The following is a 26,434-nucleotide window of genomic DNA, read 5'->3' as shown; positions in this document are numbered from 1 at the left end:
ACGGCAGGTGGAGCTTGCTTTGAAGCTCCATTTGTGTAATTGAAATAACATGCTGAGCCGTCAAATAATTACTCAGCTTTGTATGTAAACAGCTGGATTCTAGGAAGACATAAAGTAGTGGAGTCACTAACCAATATTCACTAATCACTGATAATGATTCTGTAATCATTAAGGATGCACCAATACCATTTTATTCGTTATCGAGCACGAGTACTGATATATTTTTTCGGTACTCACCGATACTGAATAAAGATACCGGAAGTCCAATTGAGGAAGCTAGGCGGCGTGTAATGACTCGCTGCCCGACTTCCTGTTTAGCCGGGAAGCCGTCTCCGTGCTCCCTTGCCAACAGGTGACAAGGAACATTGGAGCTGGCATTCTGGCCAATCAGGAAGCTGGGGGGTGGGTAATGACTCGCTGCCTGGCTTCCTGATACCGGAAGTTCCAGTATTGGGATACGTTTCAGGAGTATTTGGCCGAGTACGTCTCGCCCAAATCTCCCCTCCTCATCTCCATAACTCCTCCTCCACTCCATAACCCCTCCTCATCTCCATTACCCCCTCCTCATCTCCATTACCCCCCTCTCTATTACCCCTCCTCATCTCCATAACCCCTCATCTCTATAACTCCTCTCTATAACCCCTTCTCATCTCTATAACTCCTCCTCCTCTCCACTACTCCTTCCCCCTCTCTATAACCCCTTCTCATCTCTATAACTCCTCCTCCTCTCCACTACTCCTTCTCCTCTCTATAACCCCTCCTCATCTCTATAACTCCTCCTCCTCTCCACTACTCCTTCTCCTCTCTATAACCCCTCCTCATCTCTATAACTCCTCCTCCACTTCATAACCCCTCCTCATCTCCATAACCCCTCCTCATCTCCATAACCCCCCCTCCCTCCTCTCCATAACCCCTCCCTGTGCACAGGAAGTCATTAGCTCTCAGGATTTCTGGCGGGATCAGCAGACATGTATTTGCACTTATATAACATATATGAGAGAACACTTCGGATGGTTCATTAAACTGACCGTTATGCAGCAAACATCAGCAGCTCATTGTTGGGTTGACATTCTATTTTTTCCCTGCGCTCTCACATTGCAGTTCGCTGTGTTAGAAATTCTGAGCTCCTCCGGCCCTTCCTGTAGAATACATTAGCGGTGGCGGAGGTCTGTGGTTAGCGCAGGAATTCCGCACCTGAGGTTGTCGCGTCTGCGTTCAGCGGGAATTTTTTCGCTCGCCGTCTCCCTCTCCTCACAGCCGGTCGGGACATTGCATGAGGCTTAGAGGGTAGATGGTGATTAATACCTTATCCAAGCCAAACCCCACAGACACTGGATGAGGTGTGAACACAGAAGATTGACACCAGATGACCTTCTCCCCGTCTTCTGTCCTCAGGCCGCTCACATTTAAAGGATGGAGCCGCATCAGGGAACACCATGAGCTGGGACCAATCGCAGGATCATCAGCTATAAACATAGTCAGCTGCCTCCTTTGTGGAGCCATTGGAGCATCCTTAACAATGACTTACAAAGCCATCCACAACTCTGCCCCCGGATATATCGCAAACTTTGTCTCAAAGTATCACCCTAACCGCCCCCTCCGCTCTTCCCAAGACCTCCTGCTTTCCAGCGCCCTCGTCAACTCCTCCCATGCTCGCCTCCGGGACTTCACTAGAGTCTCTCCCATCCTCTGGAACTCTTTACCCCAACCTGTCCGAATATCTCCCACTCTGACTGTCTTTAGGTGACCCATTAAGACTCATCTCTTCAGGGAAGCCTATCCCACCTCAACCCAACTGCTCAATCATCACGTTCTCATACAATTCATCCCCACACAGCTGCTTCCTCGTGTATCACTTCCCCCACCCTTTAGATTGTAAGCCCTCAGGGGCAGGGCTCTCCTTATCATCTTGTCTTGAATTGTTGTGTGATTGTAACGTCTTCCTTATATTGTAAAGCGCTGCGCAAACTGTTGGCGCTATATAAATCCTGAATAATAATAATCGGTGTTCCCACTGGCTAGGGCCGGCACACCCTTCACCAGCAACACATGTGCTTGCCCAAATTTGGACCAAACCCATATATGGGCGGTGATGTCACAGCATCTCCGAGGAAGCACCACCCCCGAGCTTCCTGCGGCATTTAAAACTGTGCCACTGCAAGGATCCCCCTCAATCATGCTAAATCTTTTATAAAAAGCTGAACTGCAGACAGATGAACAAATACATGCAGCTCTGTATTCATTACTAGCTCATTACATGTACTTTATTAAACGTGAGCAGCATAAGTACCTGAATGTAACTTGTCCTGTACAGCAGACCTCAGACTGGGAGAGGAAGACGCAGCACAAGGAGCCAATCATCCAGCCTGCAGTGCACATGTACTAACAAAAAACATGCTGAAAGGAGGAGAGAGCAGAGTGACAGAGAGGTGAGCTCACCGGTCTGCTGCTTCTACTTTCACTATCCAATCATAAGCTGATCTGTGACCGGACAGTTAATGAACTGCAGCCGGGAAATATCAGGTCTCTACAGAAAACCACGTCTCCTACTGCCAGACAGGGCTGTGCTGCATGGGAGAGCTGTGTACATCTCAGGAGTGGATGGAAAGAAATGCAAACTCGGGTTAAATAGCTGTGTATTGAGCTGGTTTCCTGTGATGTAGCTTTCAATGATCAGCTATACAACCTAAGATCAGGTTATGTGCGTCCCCCATTTTGTCATCAGCCCCCTTCTGCCCATCCACCAACCCCTGCTCAGATTTAAAGGCACAGTACCTCCAGTTCCCAGGTTCTACATGATCACCAGTCTTGCATTGGGGTGTGTCAATGTACAATGTAGTCCATCAGAAGTGCGAGTTTGGAGCGGTGACTACTTTACAACACACACAGGGACCATTGGGAACAAAAGTAGCCCCCCTCCAGAAGGAAGGACAGTGTCAGCACCAATTCAGAGATGATTGGAGGATCTACAGCCGAGTGATACACAAATAAGATACGTTGTTGTTCATAGTTCAGGGACTTGAATGTATTTTTAGGATTTAACTCCTGAGTCTACTGTCACTTTAAGGTTTTGCTTGTACGTTCCCCTTTAAGGCTCGGCGCGCTCCCCTCTTTGAGGTCTCATTTCCATTCCTGGACGGAGATGAAGCCGGCTCCCCGTGACTGATGTTCAGCTCGGCTTCTTCCTGTGTATATTTCTATCCTCTCTTATTTTGGTCAGGACACAAGTTGCGCTTTGTGCGGGTTGGTTATTTTGGACTTGCGAAGTGAACGCGCATGCCGTCTGCCGGTTGGGTTTGGCAGGTAACGCTCTTCAGAACTCTCGTTCAGGGTAGAGAGGAGTGAAAGTGAGGTCAGGCTCACAGGGGTTCCCAACTGTCACTGCAGCAGAGCTATTAAAGAGGACCTGTCCTGTGATGCAGCCTTAAAGATGAACCCCGGCCTTCCCTTCAGTCTCGCACAGTTGTACCGGCTCCTCTCCTGGACTGAAATGGCTTCCTCTGATTTCACTGCACACTGCGAGCTCCTCACTGGGGCGGAATTTATCAAAACTGGAGCAGACAAATTCTGGAGCAGATTTGCACGGCAACCAATTAGCTTCTCTGACTCATTTTCATATCTTACCTGAACAAACTGAAGAGAGATGCTGATTGGTTGCCATGGGCAACTGCTCCAGATCTGTCTGCTCCAGTTTTGATAAATTCCCCTCATTATGTTCTAGGGATGCACCGCTGCCGATTCATGTATTGGTGCCGAGTATTTGGGCGAGTACTCATACTCGCCCAAATGCTAGGTTTGCCACCTTTTCTTCAAGTGAAACCTGAACACTCTTGCGCCACACTCAGCAAATTTTTATGGAGAATATAGTGGGGAGAGCGGGGAGAGGCAGCCAGGAGAAAAAGTATTTCATCAGTGGTCCGGAGGCGGAGATGTGTGGGCCGGCCTGCCCCTGTTTACAGGCGCCCCCGGCTCACAGAAAGATGAAGCTTCAGGCAGATGTGGCTGCCTGAGGTCCCGCACTTGCTGAGGACCTCGGCAGCCACATCTGTCAAAAAAATATAAAGTGCTCGTATCGGCACTTAGTGTCTTCTGTCCGGGTGTCAGCTGGCCAGAAACCCGGACACAAGACTCAAAAACTCGACTGTCCGGGTGAAACCTGGACAGGTGTCAACCCTACCAAATGCTCCGATGCATGACCCGGTACTTGAGCTTCCGGTATCAGGAAGCCAGCAAGAAGGCATTACACTCTGCCCGGCTTCCTGATGACTGGGAAGCCGGCTCCATGCTCCCTCATCACTTGTGACAAGAGGGCATGGAGCCGGCTTCCCGGCCAATCAGGAAGCCGGGCAGTGTGTCATTACATGCTCCCCGGCTTTCTGATTGTCCAGAAAGCCGGCTCCATGCTTCCTCCTCACCTGGTGACAAGGGAGCATGGAGCCGGCTTCCTGGCCAATCAGGAAGCCAGGTGCCGTGTAATGATGCGTTGCCCGGCTTCCTGATTGGCCAGCTTCTCGAAAGCGAAGCCGGGCAGCAAGTCATTACACGGCACCCGGCTTTCTGATTGGATAGAAAGCCGGCTCCATGCTTCCTCTTCACCTGGTGACGAGGGAGCATGGAGACGACTTCCTGCTAATCGGGAAGCTGGGTGGCGAGTCATTACACGCCATCTGGCTTCCTTAATGGGACTTCCGGTATCGGTATTCGGTAAAACCGGTATCGGTGTGGGGGGGCAGTAACCCCTATCTTAATTTTGGTTGCCCCTGTCTGCCTGACATTTTGTGTCCGGGTTTCTGCTGCCATGAAACCCGGACACAGCATTCAAAACCCGTACAGTACGGGTGAATCCTGGAAAGGTGGCAACCCTAGTGCATCCCTACAAGGAGCATTAGAAGCTGCAGCAAGTCAGATAGAGCCTTACTTCCTGGCTGGAGGACATCCAGCATCATTAGTGCTTTCCTCCTCAGCCTGACTGTGCATGGAGTTTGCATGTTCTCTCCGGGCTTCCATAGGTTCCTACACTCCTAGAATGTGCTGGTAGACCAATTGGCTCCTGTCTAATATTGGCCCTATAGTATGAAATTCTGCTGAGCACACCCAAGATGGCTGCTTCTCCTCCTCTCTGCCCATCACCAACTTGATAAGCTCTTTGAGTCCCCAGGGATGAAAGTTCTATAGGAATATATATTGATTATTAATAAGAAAAGTTTCCCCGCCCCCCGAGCTCAGCAATGTTGCTCCTTCTGTACACTTATGACAGTCACCCGGGTCGGCTTGTTTTGCTGTGCGGTTTGGCCACTCCGGCTCGGCATCCTTGCTGTTTATTTGTCTTGTGGAGTCGCATTCCAGAGGATAAAGATGTCCTCACGCAGGGGCCACACTTCTACAATGAAAGCCATCTGCTCACAAAGGGCCCTCACGACCCAGGACCACACGACAGGATGGCGTAAAAACCGCTAACTACATGACCCGGGCGGCTCAACCACAGGACGGGGCACTGATCCTATCGGGGGGGAATGTTCCGATTTATTTCCTTTATTATGTTCAGGACTAAAAAAAATTGTAGAGTATGTCAGAGTGAGCCTAGTCAGTGGCGTCACGCGGGGGGTGCGCCCCACACCCGGGTGACACCATTGGAGGGGTGACACCAAAATGACTGACAGCCATTTTGGTGTCGCCCCTTCTGAAAAGTCGGGCACTCGGTCATGGGCCGAGAGTCCGACAGTCGCAGGAGAAAGGAGAGGATAAGATATGCCGCCGGGTGAACGCCCCACCCCCCCACTCCAAGATGGCCGACCGGCAGGTATCACCAAGATGGCCAGGCGCGTGGTGACGTCACGCACATGAGCATTTACATCATAGTGGGGTGTCACCCGGCCTCAGGACGCCCCTGGGCCTATTATTCGATGTAATGTATCATTGATGTGCACAGGCCCATTTGCACCAGTGCGTTGTGGTGATACATGTGGCAACGCATATCAAATGCATTGGTGCAATGGGGTGCCATTTGGTTTCAATGGCACCCCAACACACCATGCCAATGGATATGCATTGCAGCACACTGATGTGGGGAGCAGGCTGCTGTGAATGGGCTCTTAATGTAACACTTCCAGGTATGTATTACCTCTCACAGAGATCACAGGACTCCCCCTGACAATGACGTAATCTGCTATTCTCTCCAGAAGGACAGCTCCATCTTTATATAGGCATCATCCAGGGTCACCATCTACTCCCTGGACTGAGATGCAGGAGCAGAGATGACACAATCATGTAAATCCTGGTGCCTGTGCAGTTCTTGGCTGTGTTCACAAATGTCTGATACAGATCAGCCCAGGAGAGGCTATGGGGACTGGTGTAGCAGCCAGGCGGGAGCGAGGATCAGGCGAGCATACCTGCTTTATTTATGTCCGTAAACATTTCCAGGATTTATTCAGATTAACCCTTGCAGTGGGGGTTACCTCTGCACCGCAAGGGTTAAGTGCTTTTCACTCACCTCATAGTTTCGGTCCGTCCGTTTTTTTTTAACGGGCGGATGGCAAGAGGTTAAGGAAAATGCAAACAGCAAAAAAAGTCAGCTGTAGCCGACAGTCGGCTCTACAAGTTTAAACAGAGTCTGTTTAAACAGCCCCGATGCTGGCGACGTACACTGTACGTCGTCAGTCACGAAGGGGTTAAAGATGAACTTTCCCCTTATCTATGAAATGACAACAAAGACACCTTTAGAAATGTTTAGTGATGACAATCTGCAAACACATACGGTACTTCTAGATAATTGTTGGCTTTGTATTCTTTATAGGGAAGCACCGATACCGACATTTCGGTTACGAGTACCAATATATTTTTTGTTGGTACTCGCCGATACCGAATACCGATACCTGAAGACCCATTCAGGAAGCAGGTGGCGTGTAAAGACTCGCCACCCGGCTTCGTAATTAGCAGGGAAGCCGTCCCCATGCTTCTCGTCACACGCTGCCCGGCTTCCTGATTGATCTGGAAGCTGGCCAATCAGGAAGCCGGGCGCCGTGTAATGACACGACGCCCGGCTTCCTGATTGGCCGGGTAGCCGGCTCCATGCTCCCTCCTCATGAGGTGACAAGGGAGCATGAAGCTGGCCTCCTGGCCAATCAGGAAGGCGGGCAGCGAGTCATTACACGGTGCCCGGCTTCCTGATTGGCCGGAAAGCCAGCTCCATGCTCACAAGTGACAAGGAAGCCGGGCAGCGTGTAATGATGTGCTGCCCGGCTTCCTGATACAGGAACTATCGGGCTAGGCATCGGAGCATTTGGGCGAGTACCAGTACTCACCCAAATACTCGGCATCGGCACCCATACTAGTATCGGTATTGTGCACCCCTAATTCTTTACATATCTTATTTTTTTTTCCTCCCCCATCATTCTCACTGTGGCCATTTTTACTAAGGGCAGATTAATACATCTCCCTTTACTTCCTGCACATCTAGGACATGTGACTACACATGTGACTAGGACATGTGACCATGCACATCATCTCAGGGGAGGAAAATGCCTTTCCCTGAGATCTCCTGAGATTACAGATGAGATTTCCCAGCAATGCTCTGCTGATGTCACCTTCCCAGGATGCGACGCTTGGGCACACATTACATCACTAATGCCCAAGAGAACCACGAAGTGGAAATACAGTAATTGTAAGTAAAAGAAAAATATGTTTCATGAATGTAAGATTTCATATCAGCATGCAGAGGTGATCTTTAGTGAAAGGGGGTAAAGCTCCATGTGTCATGTCCAGCAATAAAAACCCAGCGACCGATCACAGATCTAATAATACGCCCCAAAATATGAACTTTGCCCACCAATCAGCTTCTGGTAACTTGTAACGTATGAAGCAAATAATTGTACACGTGAAGAGTGAGGGAAATATATCGATAAGTTTAATTCTTCTCTAGTAAGACAATTATATTCTAATAAAAAAAAGGTGCAAATAAAAAGTATCCTACAAATTTAATTTAATTCTTTTATCGTTTTTTGTTTAGAACTGACCGACCAATGAGGACACAGCAAAGCATCGCTCCCCAAAAACATTTCTCCCGTTCGCCCGCGACTTGATACAAAGTGGCTTTTATATACAGGTCTGTCGGAGGAACCCGAAATCTCATCCCGGGAGGACCTCCAGGTATTTTTGTAACATTTTTATTCAGTTTTTAGTACAATGTCGTCCTCTACAATTCTAATTGTATATTAAGAAATACACGGTACAAAAATATACAGGTTATCCACAAAAACATTATTTTCTTCCCTTCTGTATAATAATACTGCCGCCGATTCCATTATTTTCATTAAAGCCACAAAAAAAAAGTGCACAATAATGAATATTTTTGTAGCTTAAAGCTTGGCTGTGATTGGCCCGACAGTCAACTATATGTATGGACCGATCACGGAGTCCCCGTTCACACCATCGCGTTCCGTGAATGCGCGCCAAATGCAGGAAAAGACACGGGCTTTGACGCGCATTCACGGAGCGTATCAAAAATGTGCAACGTGCTTGTGGCGCCATTACTAGTTACCCCCCTTGCGCGCAGGCACCCATTGAAATCAATAGGGAAACACGCATGTATCAGAACTTTCCCATGTTGGCTGCGTGTGCAGGCATCCATTGAAACCAATGGGGACACGCGGCAAACACGTGAAAAAAAGGCCTGTGAATGCGCATGAACACCTGCGCGTCCCCTCCACGTGTGTTCATGGAATGCAATGGTGTGAACGGGGCCTGGCATTGGATAGTCCTGCAGTCATACCATTTATAAATGTAAATTAATGTGTCAGGCGCCAATTTCAGACACCCCGAAAACCGTTTGTCATGTATGTAGAACTTTAATGATATGGATGTTTAGAAACAACTCCGGCGAAAATGTTTATTTTTCTTCATTCTTGGACAAATCCTATCTGTTTTTTTTTTTCTCCCGGTGATCCTTCCAGTAACACACTTCCTGTCCTAAGTTGACAACACTCACCGTACTGTATCTGTGGAGGAGCAGCGTTGTCAACCTGCGAGTACACAACACTCTCCTTCCTCTTTTTTTTCCATACCATGGCGGTGAAGGTTTTGTAGTCCTCAGAGATAGCTGGAAACAATGTAACTGATAAGCGTGCAGCACAGGAAGTTATCAGCTCACAAGATTTTTAGCAGGATCTTCAGGTATGTTTCTTTTCCTTTCTATTTAAAGCCGAACTTTGGGGAAAAAAATGTTTGCACATTTGCTGTGTAAGAATGTATTACCGCTAATGATGTGTGTCCCCGCTGGTGGATGCTGCTGCATAAGGTGGAAAGTGTAACTTTCATTTATTCTGTGGCTGCTGCTGCTCTGAAAATTACACTCCCGGCTCTAGCACACTGCATGCAGTGAAGGCTAAGCACGTCGCTAAGTCGGTTGCTTGTACACCACCTCCTCCATTCATAAAATGTCTTTTTTTAGGTGTTCTGTGATTGGACAAGGGGCAGATGAAAGTCACAATCTCCCCTCCTCCAATCACAGAACACCTTGTATTTCATGAAAAGATTTCAAGATGTTTTATGAATGGAGGGGGTGGTATAAGAGCGACCCACTAGAGATCCTCTTGGAGACCCTTTTGGCAACCCTCTTAGAGACCCTTTTAGAGAATCTCTAAGAGACCCTGTTGGCGACCCTCTTAGAGACTCTCTTGGAGACCCTCTTAGAGACCCTTTTGGCAACCTTCTCAGAAACCCTTTTAGAGAATCTCTTAGAGACCCTTTTAGAGAATCTCTAAGAGACTCTGTTGGCGACCCTCTTGGAGACTCTCTTGGAGACCCTCTTGGAGACCCTCTTAGAGACCCTTTTGGCAATCTTCTCAGAAACCCTTTTAGAGAATCTCTTAGAGACCCTTTTGGCAACCCTCTTGGAGACTCTCTTGGATACTCTCTTGGAGACTCTCTTGGAGACCCTCTTGGAGACTCTATTGGAGACCCTCTGGGAGACCCTTTTAGAGAATCTTTTAGAGACCCTGTTGGCGACCCTCTTGGACAGATGAGAGGAGACCCTCTTGGAGACCCTTTTGGCAACACTTTTAGAGACCCTTTTGGCAACCTTCTTAGAAACCCTTTTAGAGAATCTCTTAGAGACCCTGTTGGCGACCCTCTTGGAGACTCTATTGGAGACCCTCTTGGAGACCCTTTTGGCAACACTTTTAGAGACCCTTTTGGCAACCTTCTTAGAAACCCTTTTAGAGAATCTCTTAGAGACCCTGTTGGCGACCCTCTTGGCAACCCTCTTACCGACCCTCTTAGAGACCCTCCTAGCCTTTACAGTATGCAGTGCACTACAGCCAGGAGCATGATTTTCAGAGCCAGAAGTGCAGAGCTTACAGCGGTCTCAGAACAAATGAAAGCGAATGCAGCTTCCACCGACGGACACACATTAGTGGTCATTCGTTTATACACAGCAAATGTGCAAATATTGTTTTTTTCCCAGCGTTCAGCTTTAACAGACCGAAAGGCAGCAAATAAGTTCATTGTCAGGCTTTACATACACTTTAATAATATCTGATAATACAAATGTCCTTCTTGGAATTTCTCCCTTACTTCCTGTGCCGGTGACACCCTGGGAACTGCTGAGAAATGTTTCTGGAAGGAAACGTAGAAAAAAAATCTGTTTTCCTTTCCTGAGTGCAGACAGCAGATGGAAGACCTAACACAGGGGAAGGCAACCTTAGCCCTCCAGCTGTTGTTTTACTACAAGTCCCATGATGCATTGCCAGACCCTGACAGCCACAGGCATGACTCCCAGAGGCATGGTGGCATGTGCAGTTTCTCCACAGATGGAAGGCCAGAGTTTGGCTACCCCTGTTATAGACTGTAATGTTTCTTGTCACAGGTTTGTGAGGTCTCAGAATGGTAGGTACGGGTTGGTGGAAAGTGTAAGGCCGGCCATACACTGAGGGACTGATTTATGAACCGTTTGCAGAGCTCTTTGCTGTGTGAACAAGATTCACTGCCCTGTATGGCCACTAGATGGCACCAAGGAGCATAGAAATCAGGCCCTGTGAGTAGGGATGAGCTCAAGGTTGCCTACCCCTGGTCCTCCAATCACCATTGTTGCAGAGCTGGGTAAAAAATGGTGCGTGGTATCATTTCCTTGAACACATTTTACATAAAGTGATCAAATGTCTCATCACATTCTATGATCCTTCCACAAGACGGAGGAGTTACTACACCTGGACAGTCCTTTGTCTCACCAATGAAAACATTCTCCCCATTGACCCTCGTACTCCCCGTCTCTCCATATACAATGACATCACACCGGATACATTACCACCAAATCCAACGCCATGGTTGCACGGTTACGCCAATCGTTCATCCAATCGGCAGTGGCCGCCAAATATTCTGCTACTTCAAATCGAACCTCCCCTGTATCATGTGACTATATTTGGGGTTATTTTCCTTATTATGATACGAGTGATAGAATCTGATTATTCCATTTCATATCCAATGGATCAGCCTATGAAATGACTGCGTTCACATGGCTTAGACCAGGGGTGGCCCACCAGCTGTGATGAAACTACAAATCCCAGCAAGTCAGAGTCTTACAATGCTTCATGGGACTTTGCACCACAGCTGGAGGGCCGGAGTTGACCAACCCTGGTTTAGGGGATTAGGTTTATATTAAAGTTCTGTATTAGTCAGAAAGTTTAGGTCGAGGGGCTGCACAGCTCATACTGGAGCACCTAAGCTGGAAATACAATTCGAAGCCCGTACCAAGTCTACAGACCTCACATCTGACTCTCTCACTGACAACCTAATCTCCTAAAACATATATGTAATTCTCTCTCATGGACACACACGGGGAACCAACAACCTAATCTCCTAATGAGTAACGTAGTATCATTCTACCATACATGTGCACAGGAAGACAATCTCGCATAAGCTGGAAACCCATTTCAGAGCCCTTGTCAAGTTTGTAAACATCACATCTGATTCACTCACTGACAACCTAATCTCCTAAAGAATGATAAATATATGTACTTCTCTCTTAGGCTAGGTTCGCACCTCGGCGACACCTCGCAGCGCGGCAATCGTGCATGATTCCACGCGGTCAGGAGTCGCCGAGGTGTGAACCGATTGCGCTGTGGGTGCAATTATTTTCTAATGGCACCCCAGTCGCGTCGGGAGGATTGCGCGGTTTCCCGCCGCGATTCCGCCCATGCAAGTGAACTAAATAAGCTGCGTGTCGTGTACTTGTACATTTTTTTAGCGATTGCCGCGCCGATGTCACTCGCTCAATTGAAATCCATGGGGCCGCGCGGCACTCACTGTGTGCACTAGCACACGATCGCGCGTCTTGTGCATCATGCGCTGTAGTGCAGGTGTGAACCTAGCCTTATGCACACACATGGGGAACCAACAACCTAATCTCCTAAGGTGTAACGGTTATAATCCTACCATATATGTTCATGGGAAACTGACAACATAACCTCCCAGTGAATTATACACATGGAATACTCTCATATACACACAGAAAGACAAACTCATATAAGCTGGAAACCCAATTCAGAGCCCATAACAAAGTCTATGAACATCACATCTGACTCACTCACTGACAACCTAATCTCCTAAAGAGTGATACATATCTGTCATTCTCTCTCATGTGCACACAGGGAAGAAAAATCATTAATCATAACTCTACTATATGCGCACATGGGAAAGGGACAACCTAATCTCCTAATGAATGACACATATGGAATCCTCTCACATACACACGGGGAGGCAATCCCACATACTCAGTTCTAGCTCTACTTACAAAAAGACAAGCGTGCGATAATTCCCCAACCTACCAGAATCTCCAAATTATTGTTACATTTATTGATGAATTGTTATTAGTTTTTAGGAAAGAACACGCTGCACAGAAGGCCGGTAGAAGAAACTAAGCACTGCCTTTGTTATTTTGGGAAGACATTCTGTGTGTCAGGGGCAGGGTAAGGTGTCACCGAGACAGGAAGTGAGGGAAATCTTCAAAGTAGGGGGTCATAGATAAGAATAACAACGTAACACAGGTTCTATCCCTTGCCACGTTCCATCCAAAAATCAATCAATAAGAACATTTGGCTGGAGTTGGTCTTAAAGTGCATGTAAATCCCAAGAACAAAAATCTAATATATCCAATAGCCGCATTCATTTTCTTTTTCAGACTTTTTTTCCTTTTGTTTTCAGCTGGGGATGTTGCCAGCGCCACTAACCTACTTCCTGTCCTAGGGTGACAACACTCACTCATTGTGCTGTATCTGTGGAGCGTTGTCACTCTAGCACAGGACTATAAACACTTCCTCCTTTTTGCCATAACATAGGGGGAGGTGTTTTGTCATTCTCAGAAATAGCGGCAAACAATGTAATAAGAGTGCAGCACAGGCAGATGGGACAGGAAGTTATCAGTTGATAAGATTTCTGGAAGGATCAATAGGTTACTTTTTGCAGATGTTGAACAGATTTAACAAAACACTTTCATATATATATATATATATATATATATACACACTTCAGGGATGCACTGATACCGATACTAATACTGGTGCCGATACCAAGTATTTGGGTGAGTACCCGTACTAATCCCAAATGCTCCGATACTTTCCCCGATACTGGAACTTCCAGTCAGAGGAAGGTCTCCTCTGACCGACAGTGCCGTAGAGGAACATGGAGCCGGCTTCCCGGGCATTTAGGAAGCTATATATATATATATATATATATATGTGTACTGTATATTTAACAGACCAAAAGGGACCAACTAAGAGAAGTTAATTTGTTAGGTTTTGTTACACTTTAACCCTTTCTCTGGTTGCAATGCTTAAAGAATTCCTTTCAGAATGCACAAATTTGGGTATATTTGGTTTGCCAGCGATTGTTTTTTTACTAATCTGATCTCAATAAACCAAGATCAGATTTGGTTGAACAAGTTGATCTACACCGGCCATACGAATGGCAATTTTGCACCAATTTTGGAAGCTTTCAATTGGTTTCTGATTGAGAGAAACAACTGCATGGAATCGAAGAATCTACAGCAATATGTCACCCACACGGTTCCTATCATTGCTCAAGTAGCCAAACAATCAGTATCGTGGTGGAGGTCAATCAAAAACACCTTCTAGCTGCCACTGTGATGCTATTGGTCGATTTCCATGGCAATTGTGATTGTTCAGTTGCTCAAAGCTAGGAAATGGTTCAAACAGAAGGTGGCAGATTCCTTCAGGTCCATGTCGTGGTTCTTTCCATTGAAACCTGATGGAAAACTTCTGGAACTGACCAGAATTGCCAAGTCTATGGTCAATGTAATGGTCATCCATCATTCAGAGATATCTGGGACATGTACTATAAACTGAAGGGGCGAGACTATAGATATAGTCCTGAGCATTCATGAGGATGCAGAGTGATGGGATGTAAAAAGCAAACTGTGTGCATGGTAAACCAAGTACATGGCACTAGAAGCATCATAGCTCTGCTGTTGCTAGTGCCGGGTAAATTGGTGGGTGCCTTCAAGGATTTTTTCCACTGAATTAACTTTTCCTTCCTTTATCGCCTAAAAAGGTTCATGTTGTTCCTCAATAATGTTACAATCATTGAGGATTCCACTCAATACTTTGTGGCTGAATGTGGCACTTTGTGTTGGGCAAATAGAAAAGGAATCTGCTGCCTCTACCAATGAATCTGTGGTGAATTAAGGACCTGCAACCTTTTTTGTTTCAGGAGGCAACTTAAGCGGAAGGGTTAATCTTAAAGGAGGAATCGAGAACTGCAAGGCAAAGCCATGAAAGAAAGTCACAAGCTATTAGAAAGGGATCTGTTCACGTTGTTTCTTCAAACTTTTGTTCTTCAATGCTTCAATTTTTTTGGTTGGAAGGGATTTTAATCTATCTGGTTACTCGTCTTGGATCATTAGAGTCACCAAGAAAAGGGGGACATCTCATTCTTTACAATACAGAGAAGACATCTGACAAGCAGTGGGATCCATATAATCAGCTGACACAGTCTGTAAACATTCAGGCAATTTCTAGACATCAATATCCAGAAAAAGATGTGTTGGCATTCCATGTATCTGTTTGAGCAGTATACAGGGGATGTACTTAATGAGAGTGAGAGGATTAGTCTACCCAAAGCTGATATTTTGGCTGAATGACTGAAAAACCTGTTGACTTCTCATACGTCTTAGAAATCCAAGATCTCCAGAGATACGTTCCCAACTATGCCAAAAAAGATATTTCATTTTTATCCTACGGAGAATCGAAAGCAGAGTCAGGAGTTATGGTGTGAAGGTCTTCCCCACAGTCAGGAGTTATGGTGTGAAGGTCTACACTATAGTCAGGAGTTATGGTGTGAAGATCTTCCCCTTAGTCCGGAGTTATGGTGTGAAGGTCTTCCCCACAGTCAGCTATTATGGTGTGAAGATCTTCCCCACAGTCAGGTGTAATGGTGTGAAGATCTTCCCCACAGTCAGGTGTAATGGTGTGAAGATCTTCCCCGTAGTTCTTGAGATCTCATGCTCCACAGCTAAGTTTTCAGCTGTGCCAAATAGGATATTTAATTTATTTTCTAAGTTGAGTGGAAAGCAGAGCCAGGAGTTATGTCATAAAGATCTTCCCCATAGTCAGGAGTTATGGTTTGAAGTTCTTCCCTATAGCCAGAATTTATTGTGTGAATATCTCCCCCGCAGTCAGGTGTGAAAATCTTTCCCTTAGTCAGGTGTTATGGTGTGCAGAGCTTCCCCATAGTTAGGAGTTATGGTGTGAAGATCTTCTTTTTAGTCAGGAGTTATGGTGTGGAGATCTTCCCCACAGTCAGGAGTCATGATGTGGAGATCTTCCCTACAGTCAGGAGTTATGGTGTGGAGATCTTCCCAACAGTCAGGAGTTATGGTGTGAAGGTCTTCCCCATAGTCAGGAGTTATGGTGTGATGGTCTTCCCCACAGTCAGGAGTTATGGTTTGATGGTCTTCCCCACAGTCAAGAGTTATGGTGTGATGGTCTTCCCCATAGTCAGGAGTTATGGTGTGATGGTCTTCCCCATAGTCAGGAGTTATGGTGTGATGGTCTTCTCCACAGTCAGGAGTTATGGTGTGATGGTCTTTCCCATAGTCAGGAGTTATGGTGTGAAGATCTTCCCCATAGTTCCATAGTTCTCGCACTACCAATATTTGCCTAGATGTTAAATATCAGTTTGGGTAGCTGTACCCTGTAGACCCAGACCTTTTTCAGTGTGTTCTTATAATGGCTGTGTTTTGGCACGACTTTTTGTATATGATCGACAATCACAGTCTGCAAGTGTTACAACCTTCTAGGTGAACCCAAAATATACAAAAAACATTTGTCTTTAGCATGGCTTAATACATTGCATATCTCTTAACATTTAGGCTAGATTACACAATGTTATTATTACACCATTCCCTCCTTTACCTGCCTCTATTTCTTCATATGTTCCTCTTACTTTTAAACATTTCTCTTTACTCAGAAAGAAACGTACATCAACAACGGAATAATTTTCACCTATTTATATATTATTGCCACATAAAGTACCATTTTCCTTATTCCCCAGAAGGGACCCGCATCGCGCTAGTTCATCATGAATTATGTTACAGTTTGTTTGAATCAAAAGGCTGCAGCTTACAAGGAGCCATACTTTGGATAACACTGGACAAAGAAAAGTTCATTTGGAAGAGTTATAGGACTTGTATTCGATAAGCCAAGACCTAAAAAGAGCACATAGTTTTCCCACCAGATCTGATTTCCCAGTGGGCCATTGCCATTGTAGCCCAAAAGACCCATGTCATCCTTGGAACTGCACAAAGCCAGAAGAGACTTTGGTGGCCAATACAGAACTAGCTACCAGGCCAGGTTACCAATACCACTGAATTCCTCACAAATAAGGAGATTTCATGGTAGACCTTCCAGATGGTTCACATGTCCTTCAAGATCTCTGCCTCTCATCCAATGAATTGTCACCATCCAGTGCTGAGTATGAAACTATTCCATCCAGGTAAATCCAACTCTGATCCCTAGATTTTTTTGATTATCCTATTTCCTCCCTTTTTAAGATAAAAAAAAATTCCTGATGTGCTTCTAATGGAGATAAAATATTTTTGGCACTCCCACGTACTCTCAAAATATCTGAAAAGTGCTGGCTGTGAGGCTGGGTCAAGAACCTCATGACGCATTGATTTGTTTTAACGATTACGAAACATAGTGCTTTTGTTGAGCCAGCTCGAAATTTTAGCAAGTTGGACTCTGTGTAACAACATCTTTGAAGCCAATACTAACCATGGCAACAGATGAGAGGCGAAAAAAGTGCATAACTCGTTGGGAACACACAGTGGTTTTTCTATGTTCCGTTTCAGAAAACGGAATCCTGGAATCACAAAAGTATGCCCCGTACAAGGCTTGGGTTTACACGGGCTTGAAGAAAGTACCCACTTGTATTAATTGCAGCTGAGCTTCCCAGAAAGAGTGCTGAAACTCAATCTACAAAATAAAAGCTAGTTTCAAAATGTGCAACTTTGATTTTGTTCCATGGACCTGGCGTCACGTCGCGCAGAGCTTTCCAAACATCCTTGTTAGACTACAGAATGGGCCTGCCATCTCTTACATCGGGGGCTTCCGTTTCATCCGTATGCAAAATGTTTTGAGTCTCTGGCCAAAAAAAAGTTAAAAAAAACACCATTATTTTTGAAATGTTGGACAGTGCAAAAATATTGGCACTTCTAAAGTGTGATAACGAGGTTTGACCCGTCTTCATCCACTGCTGCGGGCCTTTCCAAATATTTGTAGACGTGGACTCGAGCCCTTAACCAGGCATGAAAGGAATCCACGGAGGCACTTCAAGAAGCTTGACGTCCAAGCCATGGTGGGAATGATCTCAGTCACGAAGAGGTAAAGCGTTTTCTTCCATAAGGAAACTTCAACTTTTCCCGTGACCTCGAATCATTTCCCAAAAATCGTTCCGTTCCATTACAACGTCTCTACCGGCGGCTTTCTAATAATTTAGTTTGGTAACCGCTCTCTCTCTGCTCGTGTCCAGAATTTGGTTTCCAGAGCGTTTGCGGTTCCTCTTGAGCTTGGATAAGTCCTTATCGAACACTTCTCCGGATCGTAACGCTGACACCAAGTCGTCGAACTCGCCGCCTTCCTCGGATATGCTCCCGGCCTGGGACTTCTTCATCCGTCTCTCTTTCTCCCGCTGTTCTTTAAGCTGCGAAAATTAAAAACAAAACGGGTTTACAGCCCTATCATCTCCAACAATAAATTGTGCTCTCCCAGTAATCACTTCCTTGTAAACCCCTCAATCTTCTGCCATGTCTTTCAGATAACAGGAACATCCAAAGCTTTTAATGATCATAAATCAGGAAGGGCTTAGCAAGCTAAATGTGAAGTTTCCAAACTGGCTAAGGACAGATTTTAAACATGATTTATCCCCCTTGTTGCTGGTTCTGGATTACAAATGTTGCAACCATGAATCAAATCAGATTGAAAGGCTTTGCTGAAAACAGGCCAACTGGATTTATTTCTGAAACCTGAGGTCCCTCAGGGGTTAAAATAAATGGTTGGCTACTTCAAGTTGTGGTCTAGATCTGTGCTTCTCAGCCAGGTTTTCTACCCTCCAACAGATGTGTTTGTTTCCATTGTCTGGGAAGGGAGGGATGGGCAATGGGGGATCCAAAGTGGAGGGCACAGAGTCGCAATTTCGGGGCAACAGAAATAACTCAACTGAAAAAAACTGTAGAAATAGTAGAGAAGACTAAAAGAGAAAATGGGTGGGGGCGGGTGGATTTACCAAAACTGGAGCAGACAAAATCTGGAGCAGCTGTCCATGGCAACCAATCAGCTTCTCTCTTCAGTCTGTTCAGTTAAAATTTGAACATGAAAGAGAGGAGCCGATTGGTTGTAATGCACAGCTGCTCCAGATTTTGTCTGCTCCAGTTTTGATAAATCCCCCTCAATGTAATTTGTAAAACATGCACAAAGCTAGAGGTACACAACCTCAAAACTCCAGCTGGAACTACAAGTGCCATGAAGCATTGCAAGACTACGAGGCTAGGTTCACACCTAGGCGATTCACATGCCGAGCTGTTTTCGCGCGGTTGTCATGTGTTTTTACGATCGCGCGACTGTTCATTGTAAACCGCGCGGTTGTCGTACGTTTATCAATAAATAGAGATGTCTATGGGATCCAAACCGCGCGACAACTGCCCGAAAATAGCTCCTGCACCTTTTCGCGAGACAGGCGATTTTGTCCGCGCGACAAACCGCAAAGGTGTGAACAGACTCTATTGACTTCAATGCAAATGTCTGTTTTGCGCGATATCGCCTAGGTGTGCACCGACCCTTACACCCACAAGCTTGCCTTCCAGAGACACAGGCATGTAGTGTCACCACAGCTGTAGTTTCACCAAGGTTGCCTAACCATGCACTAAGTACGAGCTATTCAAAGGGTCAACCACACAAAATCAATAGATACTACCATTACTGATCTCTCCCTTTGAAAATGCTGGTTACCTGGCTCTCATGCTAACCTTCCTGCACTGACCAGGAACACCCATGCAGATAAAAGCTTCACACTTTCCGGATCTGTATATTTGCCTTGGGTCACTGATTCAAACTATAGAAGCCAGATGTGTGGACACAGTGGATGAATGTTAGAAGAGGACAGTTTTAGAGTTTGGTCTCACCATGGACTCCATCCGTGCCCTGCGCTCCTCTTCCTCCTTCTTCTTCCTCATGTTCTCCAGATCTTGTTTGGCCTCAGAAAACGACTGCAGGAAAGTGTCAAATATGCCGAAGAACTCGTCCGGCTGCATTTTGCCCTCCATCTCACCGAAATGCTTCACGGCTTTGGAAAACTAAGAGGAAGAAAAGAATGGGTCTACTCAGGAGGGTTCTACAGGAAAGTCCAATAATGACCACATGGTACTGTATATCAGGATGAATGTATGGAGTCCACACACAATCTACACCACAAAATACAAATGACAACAAAGCCCATCTATTGTAAGATCTCAGCAATTCATTCAATTTACATTGAATATTTCCACCTCAAATGCTACAACCCATCTATGTATTACTGTTCCCTACATCCCACTCGTTTTATATCATACCCTAAAGAAATGTTTTTATAATATTCAGCTTGTAACATCATATTTATTTCTGTTAATATTACAACTTTCTACAAAAAAACTTTAAAAATAAAGTGGCTATTACCCTCACCTCCCCAGGGATCCAGCGACAGCAATCCCGATGGCTGCTTGCTTAAATGATGGGTGACAGATTGCTCGGCAATCAAGCAACACATTGCCATGCCCTACCTGAGCCCCCTGCTGCAGTCCTTGGTGCCTGCCTCCCGTCCTTGGGGACCCCTGAGTGTACCTGTGTCTCAAGTGACCCCTGTGCACTCTTGTGTCTCCAGTGCACTCCTATGTCTCCATTGAACCCTGGTGCACTCCTGTATCTCCAGTGACACCTCTGCACTCCTGTATCTCCAGGCACTCCTATGTCTCCAGTGACCCCTGTGCACTCCTATGTCTCCAGTGACCCCTGTGTCTCCAGTGACTTCTGTGTCTCCAGTAAACCCTGTGCATTCTTGTGTCTTCAGTGACCCCTGAGCAATCCTGTGTCTCTAGTAACAGCGGTGATCCCTCTCTGCTCCTGCATCTCCAGTGACCTCTGTGTGCTCCTGTGTCTGCAGTGACCCCTGTGTCTCCAGTGACCCCTGTGTCTCCAGTGACCCCCGTGTCTCCATTGACCCCAGTGACCCCTGTGTGCTGCTGTATCTCCAGTGACTCCTGTGCACTTGTGTGTCTCCAGTGACCCTGTGTATTTGTGTGTCTCCAGTGACACCTCCTGTAACACCCGTGTGCTCCTGTTTCTCTGGTGACCCCCGTTCTTTCCTTTGTCCCCAATGACACCTATGTACTTGTGTGTTTAGAGTCACTCCTGGATCGGAGAAGAGGGTCTTTGGGTGCCCAACAGCCCAAATAAGGCCTGTCCTAAAAACTACTCCCATGACCCCAACCGGCTCAAGGACAGTTACTGCTCCCAAGTTCTAAGGGGCCAAGCCCCCCCTACAAATACTGACACCAACAGGGGGAAGCACCCATAACAGCTGATGGCCCCCCATTTGTGTACCTGACTCAGAGTTTCACACCCCCCAAAGACCCCTTAACCCCCCAAGCTGTCATGACATAAAAAGGTCCGACCATGCAACCATCAGAAACCACAAAATTAATGGAGGCCGGGTGGGACAACCTGCTTCCTCCGTCGACTTTTTAGAAAGAACGCCCCTCGGCCCTTGCCGTTCCAGCCCATGCGGCTCCTCCCGGACACCTGACCCCAACCTCCAATCAGGTAAGATCAGCTAATCCCGTTTATTTTAACCCCTTCTCCAGGGACTATTACTCCCCCCAGTCTCTCTGGGTCTGTCTTTTATTTGGAGTGTTGGTGACTTTGTATCTTCTCACCTGGTTTTGGCATGGCACCATCTATAGCAATCACACATCCACCGATTATTCCAAGGTCAAGCATTGTAAGGAGTGCAGGTTCTACTTGGACTTTTTTTCTGATCACATATTACACCACCCCATGTATGATATTTTCTCTCGCACTGCACTTGTCTTGGCAGCAATGGATCTGATATTGGAAGTAAGCACTAAACCTTCAAGAGCCTGCGCAGCCTGCTGCACAGCAGAGGAGGAAGAAGATGATTTTTTTATGGAGACAGAAGTGGCAATATGTTTATGTCTTTTTCTAATTCCTGTTCTAAATCTGCCTCAAGTCTCTCTTGACCCCCCCTGACCCCCCTCAATCTCCTGTGTAAACCTCCTTATCTTATCTCAGCTGTCAGACTGTTAAGTGGTAAAAGAAAAGCACAGGATTACCTCTGCCTCTGCTCTCCCATTAACCTGGCTACCATCAATTACATAGGGCTGACCTGTGACAACACCATTACAACATGACCTCTGACCCCGCGACAAGTCACAATGTCAAGTCAACATTGCTGAAATGGATTCCGTCATACCCAAAGCATTTACTATAGAGCTATAGAACATTATTAAGCAATATAAAAGTCATGCTGCTTATTAACAAATACCCGGCCATTACCGAATGACAAGCTGGGGAAAAAAATCTGCAATTTAAAGTGCATCTAAAACCAAGAACAAGAATGTCATATATGGCAGCTCACCAGTCCTCAGATGTGGTGGCTGCATTTGTTTTCTTGTTTCCTTTACTGTCCTGCTCGTTTTCGTAAAGGGACCTAAATAATAAAGATATACTCACCCGAAGCACGGGTGCTAGACCAGTCCCTGTAGCCTCTCTTCTCCTCTGCCCCAGCAATGGATGGTCCCTTGGTGTCCTCACGTCTAATACACTGTATTATACGTGATCACTCACAGGTTCTTAGACTGCTGGAGCTGAGAGAGAAAGAGGCTGCATGGACCGGGCTTGCAGCCAACTGGGTCAGAGGTTTGGGTGAGTATATCTATTTGCGACCCTAGAAGAAAACAAGCCCTTAACCCTTGTAGTGCAGAGATAGCCCCACTGCAGGGGTTAAGACTTCTTCTGCCCAGAGTTCTTCTTTCAATACGCGATACAGTTGGCTGGAACTGTACAATCAGTGCAGGGGTAGTATTTATGATTGGCAAAACGTTACTTGAATTTTTCTTGAATTGTATGACTAGAAATAGAAGTAAGAGTTCCACATATGACTTATACAGAAACTCTTCCTCCTGCAGGACAATTATACAGAACCTCTTTCTCATACAGAACCACTTCCTTATACAGAACCTCTTCCTCATACAGAACCTCTTCCTTCTGCAGGACAATCATACAGAACCTCTTCCTTATACAGACCTTTTCCTCCTGTAGGCAAATCATACAGAACCTCTTCCCTGTATAGAAGCTTTTCCTCCTCTAGGACAATCATACAGAACCTCTTCCTCCTGCAGGACAATCATACAGAACCTCTTCCTTATATAGAACTTTTCCTCCTGTAGGACAATCATACAGAACGTCTTCCTTATACAGAGCCTCTTCCTCCTGCAGGACAATCATGCAGAACTTTTTCCTCCTGCAGGACAATCATACAGAACCTCTTCCTCCTGCACGACAATCATACAGAACCTCTTCCTCCTGCAGAACAATCATACAGAACCTCTTCCTTCTGCATGACAATCACACAGAACCTCTTCCTCCTGCTGGACAATCACACAGAACCTCTTCCTCCTGCAGGACAATCATACAGAACCTCTTCTTTATACAGAACCTCTTTCTCTTGCAGGACAATCATACCGAACCTCTTCCTCCTGCAAGACAATCATACAGAACCTTTTCCTTCTGCAGGACAATCATACAGAACCTCATCATCCTGCAGGACAATCATACAGAACCTCATCATCCTGCAGGACAATCATACAGAACCTCTTCCTTATACAGAACCTCTTTCTCCTGCAGGACAATCATACAGAACCTCTTCCTCCTGCAGGACAATCATACATAACGTCTTCCTTATACAGAACCTCTTTCTTCTGCAGGACAATCATACAGAACCTCTTCCTATTGCAAGACAATCATACAGAACCTTTTCCTTCTGCAGGACAATCATACAGAACCTCATCATCCTGCAGGACAATCATACAGAACCTCATCATCCTACAGGACAATCATACAGAACCTCTTCCTTATACAGAACCTCTTTCTCTTGCAGGACAATCATACAGAACCTCTTCCTCCTGCAAGACAATCATACAGAACCTTTTCCTTCTGCAGGACAATCATACAGAACCTCATCATCCTGCAGGACAATCATACAGAACCTCATCATCCTGCAGGACAATCATACAGAACCTCATCATCCTGCAGGACAATCATACAGAACCTCTTCCTTATACAGAACCTCTTTCTCCTGCAGGACAATCATACAGAACCTCTTCCTCCTGCAGGACAATCATACATAACGTCTTCCTTATACAGAACCTCTTTCTTCTGCAGGACAATCATACAGAACCTCTTCCTACTGCAGGGCTATCATGGTGGTGACTGATTCTAATAAATTCAATATTATTTTTTGGGGGGGGAATTTGGTTGGTCTACCATCAGTTGCCCCCTCCCCACACACACTAATACATTACTTAAAATAATGTTCTCATAAATCCAGGCATGGTAACCCAATCCTGCTCCTCTGGGATCTGTATTTATAGAATCAAAGAGCCGCAGCACCACATTCTGTACACACAGGACTCTTTCAACTGTCAGAATAGATTTCATTGCTAAACAATCGCTCCATTTAACAGACAGAGGGCGTATTGATGGGGTGTCCAGGAGAGCCGACCCCGAGCTTCACTCACCCTGCCCCGAATACAGCTACACCGAGAGGAATATGAGCGATTATTAAAGAGGAAAAATTACTTCTGTTAGACTTATAACACAAATAAATAGATAATATAGATAGATAGATAGATAGACCTATTTGATGACATTGACAAGCATGCTTTGTCATTTATGCTATGAGGCAGGATGAGGAGTCAGGACACCTTGGTGGTGGTTTTTTAAGGGTGAAGCGATATCCATTGTTCCTCTTGGCTATCTTCCCCTAGAACTGTTGGCCAGCAGCAGCATAGCCATGGGACCATGCCCCTGAATTTCATCTCAAGCCTATAGGCTCCTTAAGAAAGACATCATATAATTCTAGTAGTATCTGCTCAGTCACTCCAGGATGGAGGGTAAAGAGAAGAGGGTCCATACCTTATCCCTGGCCTCGCTTAGAAGGTCTTCTAATTCTGAAAAGCTGAAGCTGGCCACGGTGATGAAGTCACCCATCACTGGCACAAATCGGTCTCCTGCCTCCCGGTAGTGGCGTTTCTGATACTCCAACTCCTGCCAAATAAAGAAACAAAAGGTGAATTCCGATGCAAAAGTACGACATATAGCATTAAAGATAAACAGTCTTATTAATGTTCTGCTCTAAAAAATGACTTTATATGTATAATTGGTAGATCTATGTAAAAAAGGTTGCAGTCATAGTTGCTTAACAAAAACTGAAGCTCTACCACCACCTTTGCAGTGCAACACAATGACCATGCTTTACCAGTTCCTCTCACAATGGAAGTCTATGATTTGTCCGACTTAATAAAAACAATACGCCCCCTGTGTGGCTGATATCTCTCACTATATGGCCAAAGGTATGTGAACCCTCCTTCCAATGTTGGAGTTCAGGTGTCTCCAGTGAAGGGTACTGTTAACACCACAGCATACAAAGACATTTCGGACAATGTGCTCTTCCAACCTTGTGGCAACAGTTTGGTGAAGATTCTTTTTCTGTTCCAGCATGACTGTCCCCTGTGTGCATAGCCAGCTCCATAAAGACATGGTGTGACCAGTCTGGTGTGGAGGAACATGAGTGACCCACACACAGCTCTGACCTCAACCCTACTGAACACCTTTGGGATGAATTGGAAGCCAGGTCTTCTCATCCAACATCAGTACCTGACCTCACAGATGATCTTTTGGCTGAGTGGACAGATATTTACACACACACACACACTCTCCAAAATCTTGTTGTGAACCTTCTGGAAGAGAGGCCGACTCCATATTAATTGTTAATGCTTTAGAATGGGACAAGTTGATATAGTTGTGATGGTCAAGTGGTCCAAAACATTTGGCCATATAGCGTATCTTAACAGTAATTAAGATAGGGGAACAAAGCAATTGCACTGAGCCACTGAGGGCTCCCTCTAGTGGCCAATCTATAAATCTCTGTATATAACACTTTAAGAAAAAGAGAGAACAGGCTTGTTAATAAGTTAATGCTACACCAACAATTCCATAAGGATAAATAGAGGAATCGTAACTCAAAATATGTGCCCATTAAAAATATGCTGTATGCTCCCTTTATGCTTTGACAGCATCCTTGCTATGTACTGTATATCACACATAATACTTTTACCCAACGATGACAATGTGACCCCCCCCCCCAAACGCTGCCTTAGATCAGTTCTCTCTCACGTAAAAGGCACACATGGCCACTTGTTAAGTCTTCTAGTCCGTGTCACGCTGATTTCATTAAAATCAAGTTAAACTCCAGCCTGGTTTTCCCAGCGATTATAATGACTTCATGCAGCCGGGGACTGGATGAAATAGCAGCTTGCGGTTTACCTTAATGAACACTCGGCTGTGAATTACTGAAAGTAGAAAGAGAATCAGAAGCGGATGTATTTTCTGTAGCATTTTGGGTCACACGAAGCCCGGACAAGAAGAACAAAGAAACCCCAAAATGGGAGTTTTCCCAAGCAGATAAGGTTGGCTGAGCACAGACATATAAGAAAGGTAATGGGGCTTTTCACCACTTCCTACAAGACTGACTTGAGTCCAGTAGAGACTCTAGGAACAATATATAGGGGGGGGGCACATAAGATACCACAGTCAAA

The 26,434-nt window shown here is 45.7% G+C and overlaps 1 protein-coding gene across 1 annotated transcript in view; it reads right to left on the bottom strand.

Annotated features, from left to right (window-relative positions):
* Positions 1 to 16,847: 16,847 nt before the first annotated feature.
* Positions 16,848 to 26,434, bottom strand: part of DAAM2 (dishevelled associated activator of morphogenesis 2) — a 202,585-nt gene continuing 192,998 nt past the window's right edge. Inside the window, exons 25-27 of the mRNA XM_018567383.1 lie at positions 24,753 to 24,884; positions 19,688 to 19,858; positions 16,848 to 18,210 (exon numbers count right to left, since the gene is read on the bottom strand). Coding sequence (XP_018422885.1) covers positions 17,995 to 18,210; positions 19,688 to 19,858; positions 24,753 to 24,884 — 519 coding nt within the window. The 3' untranslated portion in view covers positions 16,848 to 17,994. The remainder of the gene's footprint in view (positions 18,211 to 19,687; positions 19,859 to 24,752; positions 24,885 to 26,434) is intronic.

Source organism: Nanorana parkeri, unplaced genomic scaffold, assembly GCF_000935625.1.
Source record: "Nanorana parkeri isolate BGI_ZX_2015 unplaced genomic scaffold, ASM93562v1 scaffold1040, whole genome shotgun sequence".
Taxonomy (NCBI): domain Eukaryota; kingdom Metazoa; phylum Chordata; class Amphibia; order Anura; family Dicroglossidae; genus Nanorana; species Nanorana parkeri.
The sequence above is the reverse complement of the archived record's forward strand: the minus strand, read 5'-3'. Positions and strand labels throughout refer to the sequence as shown.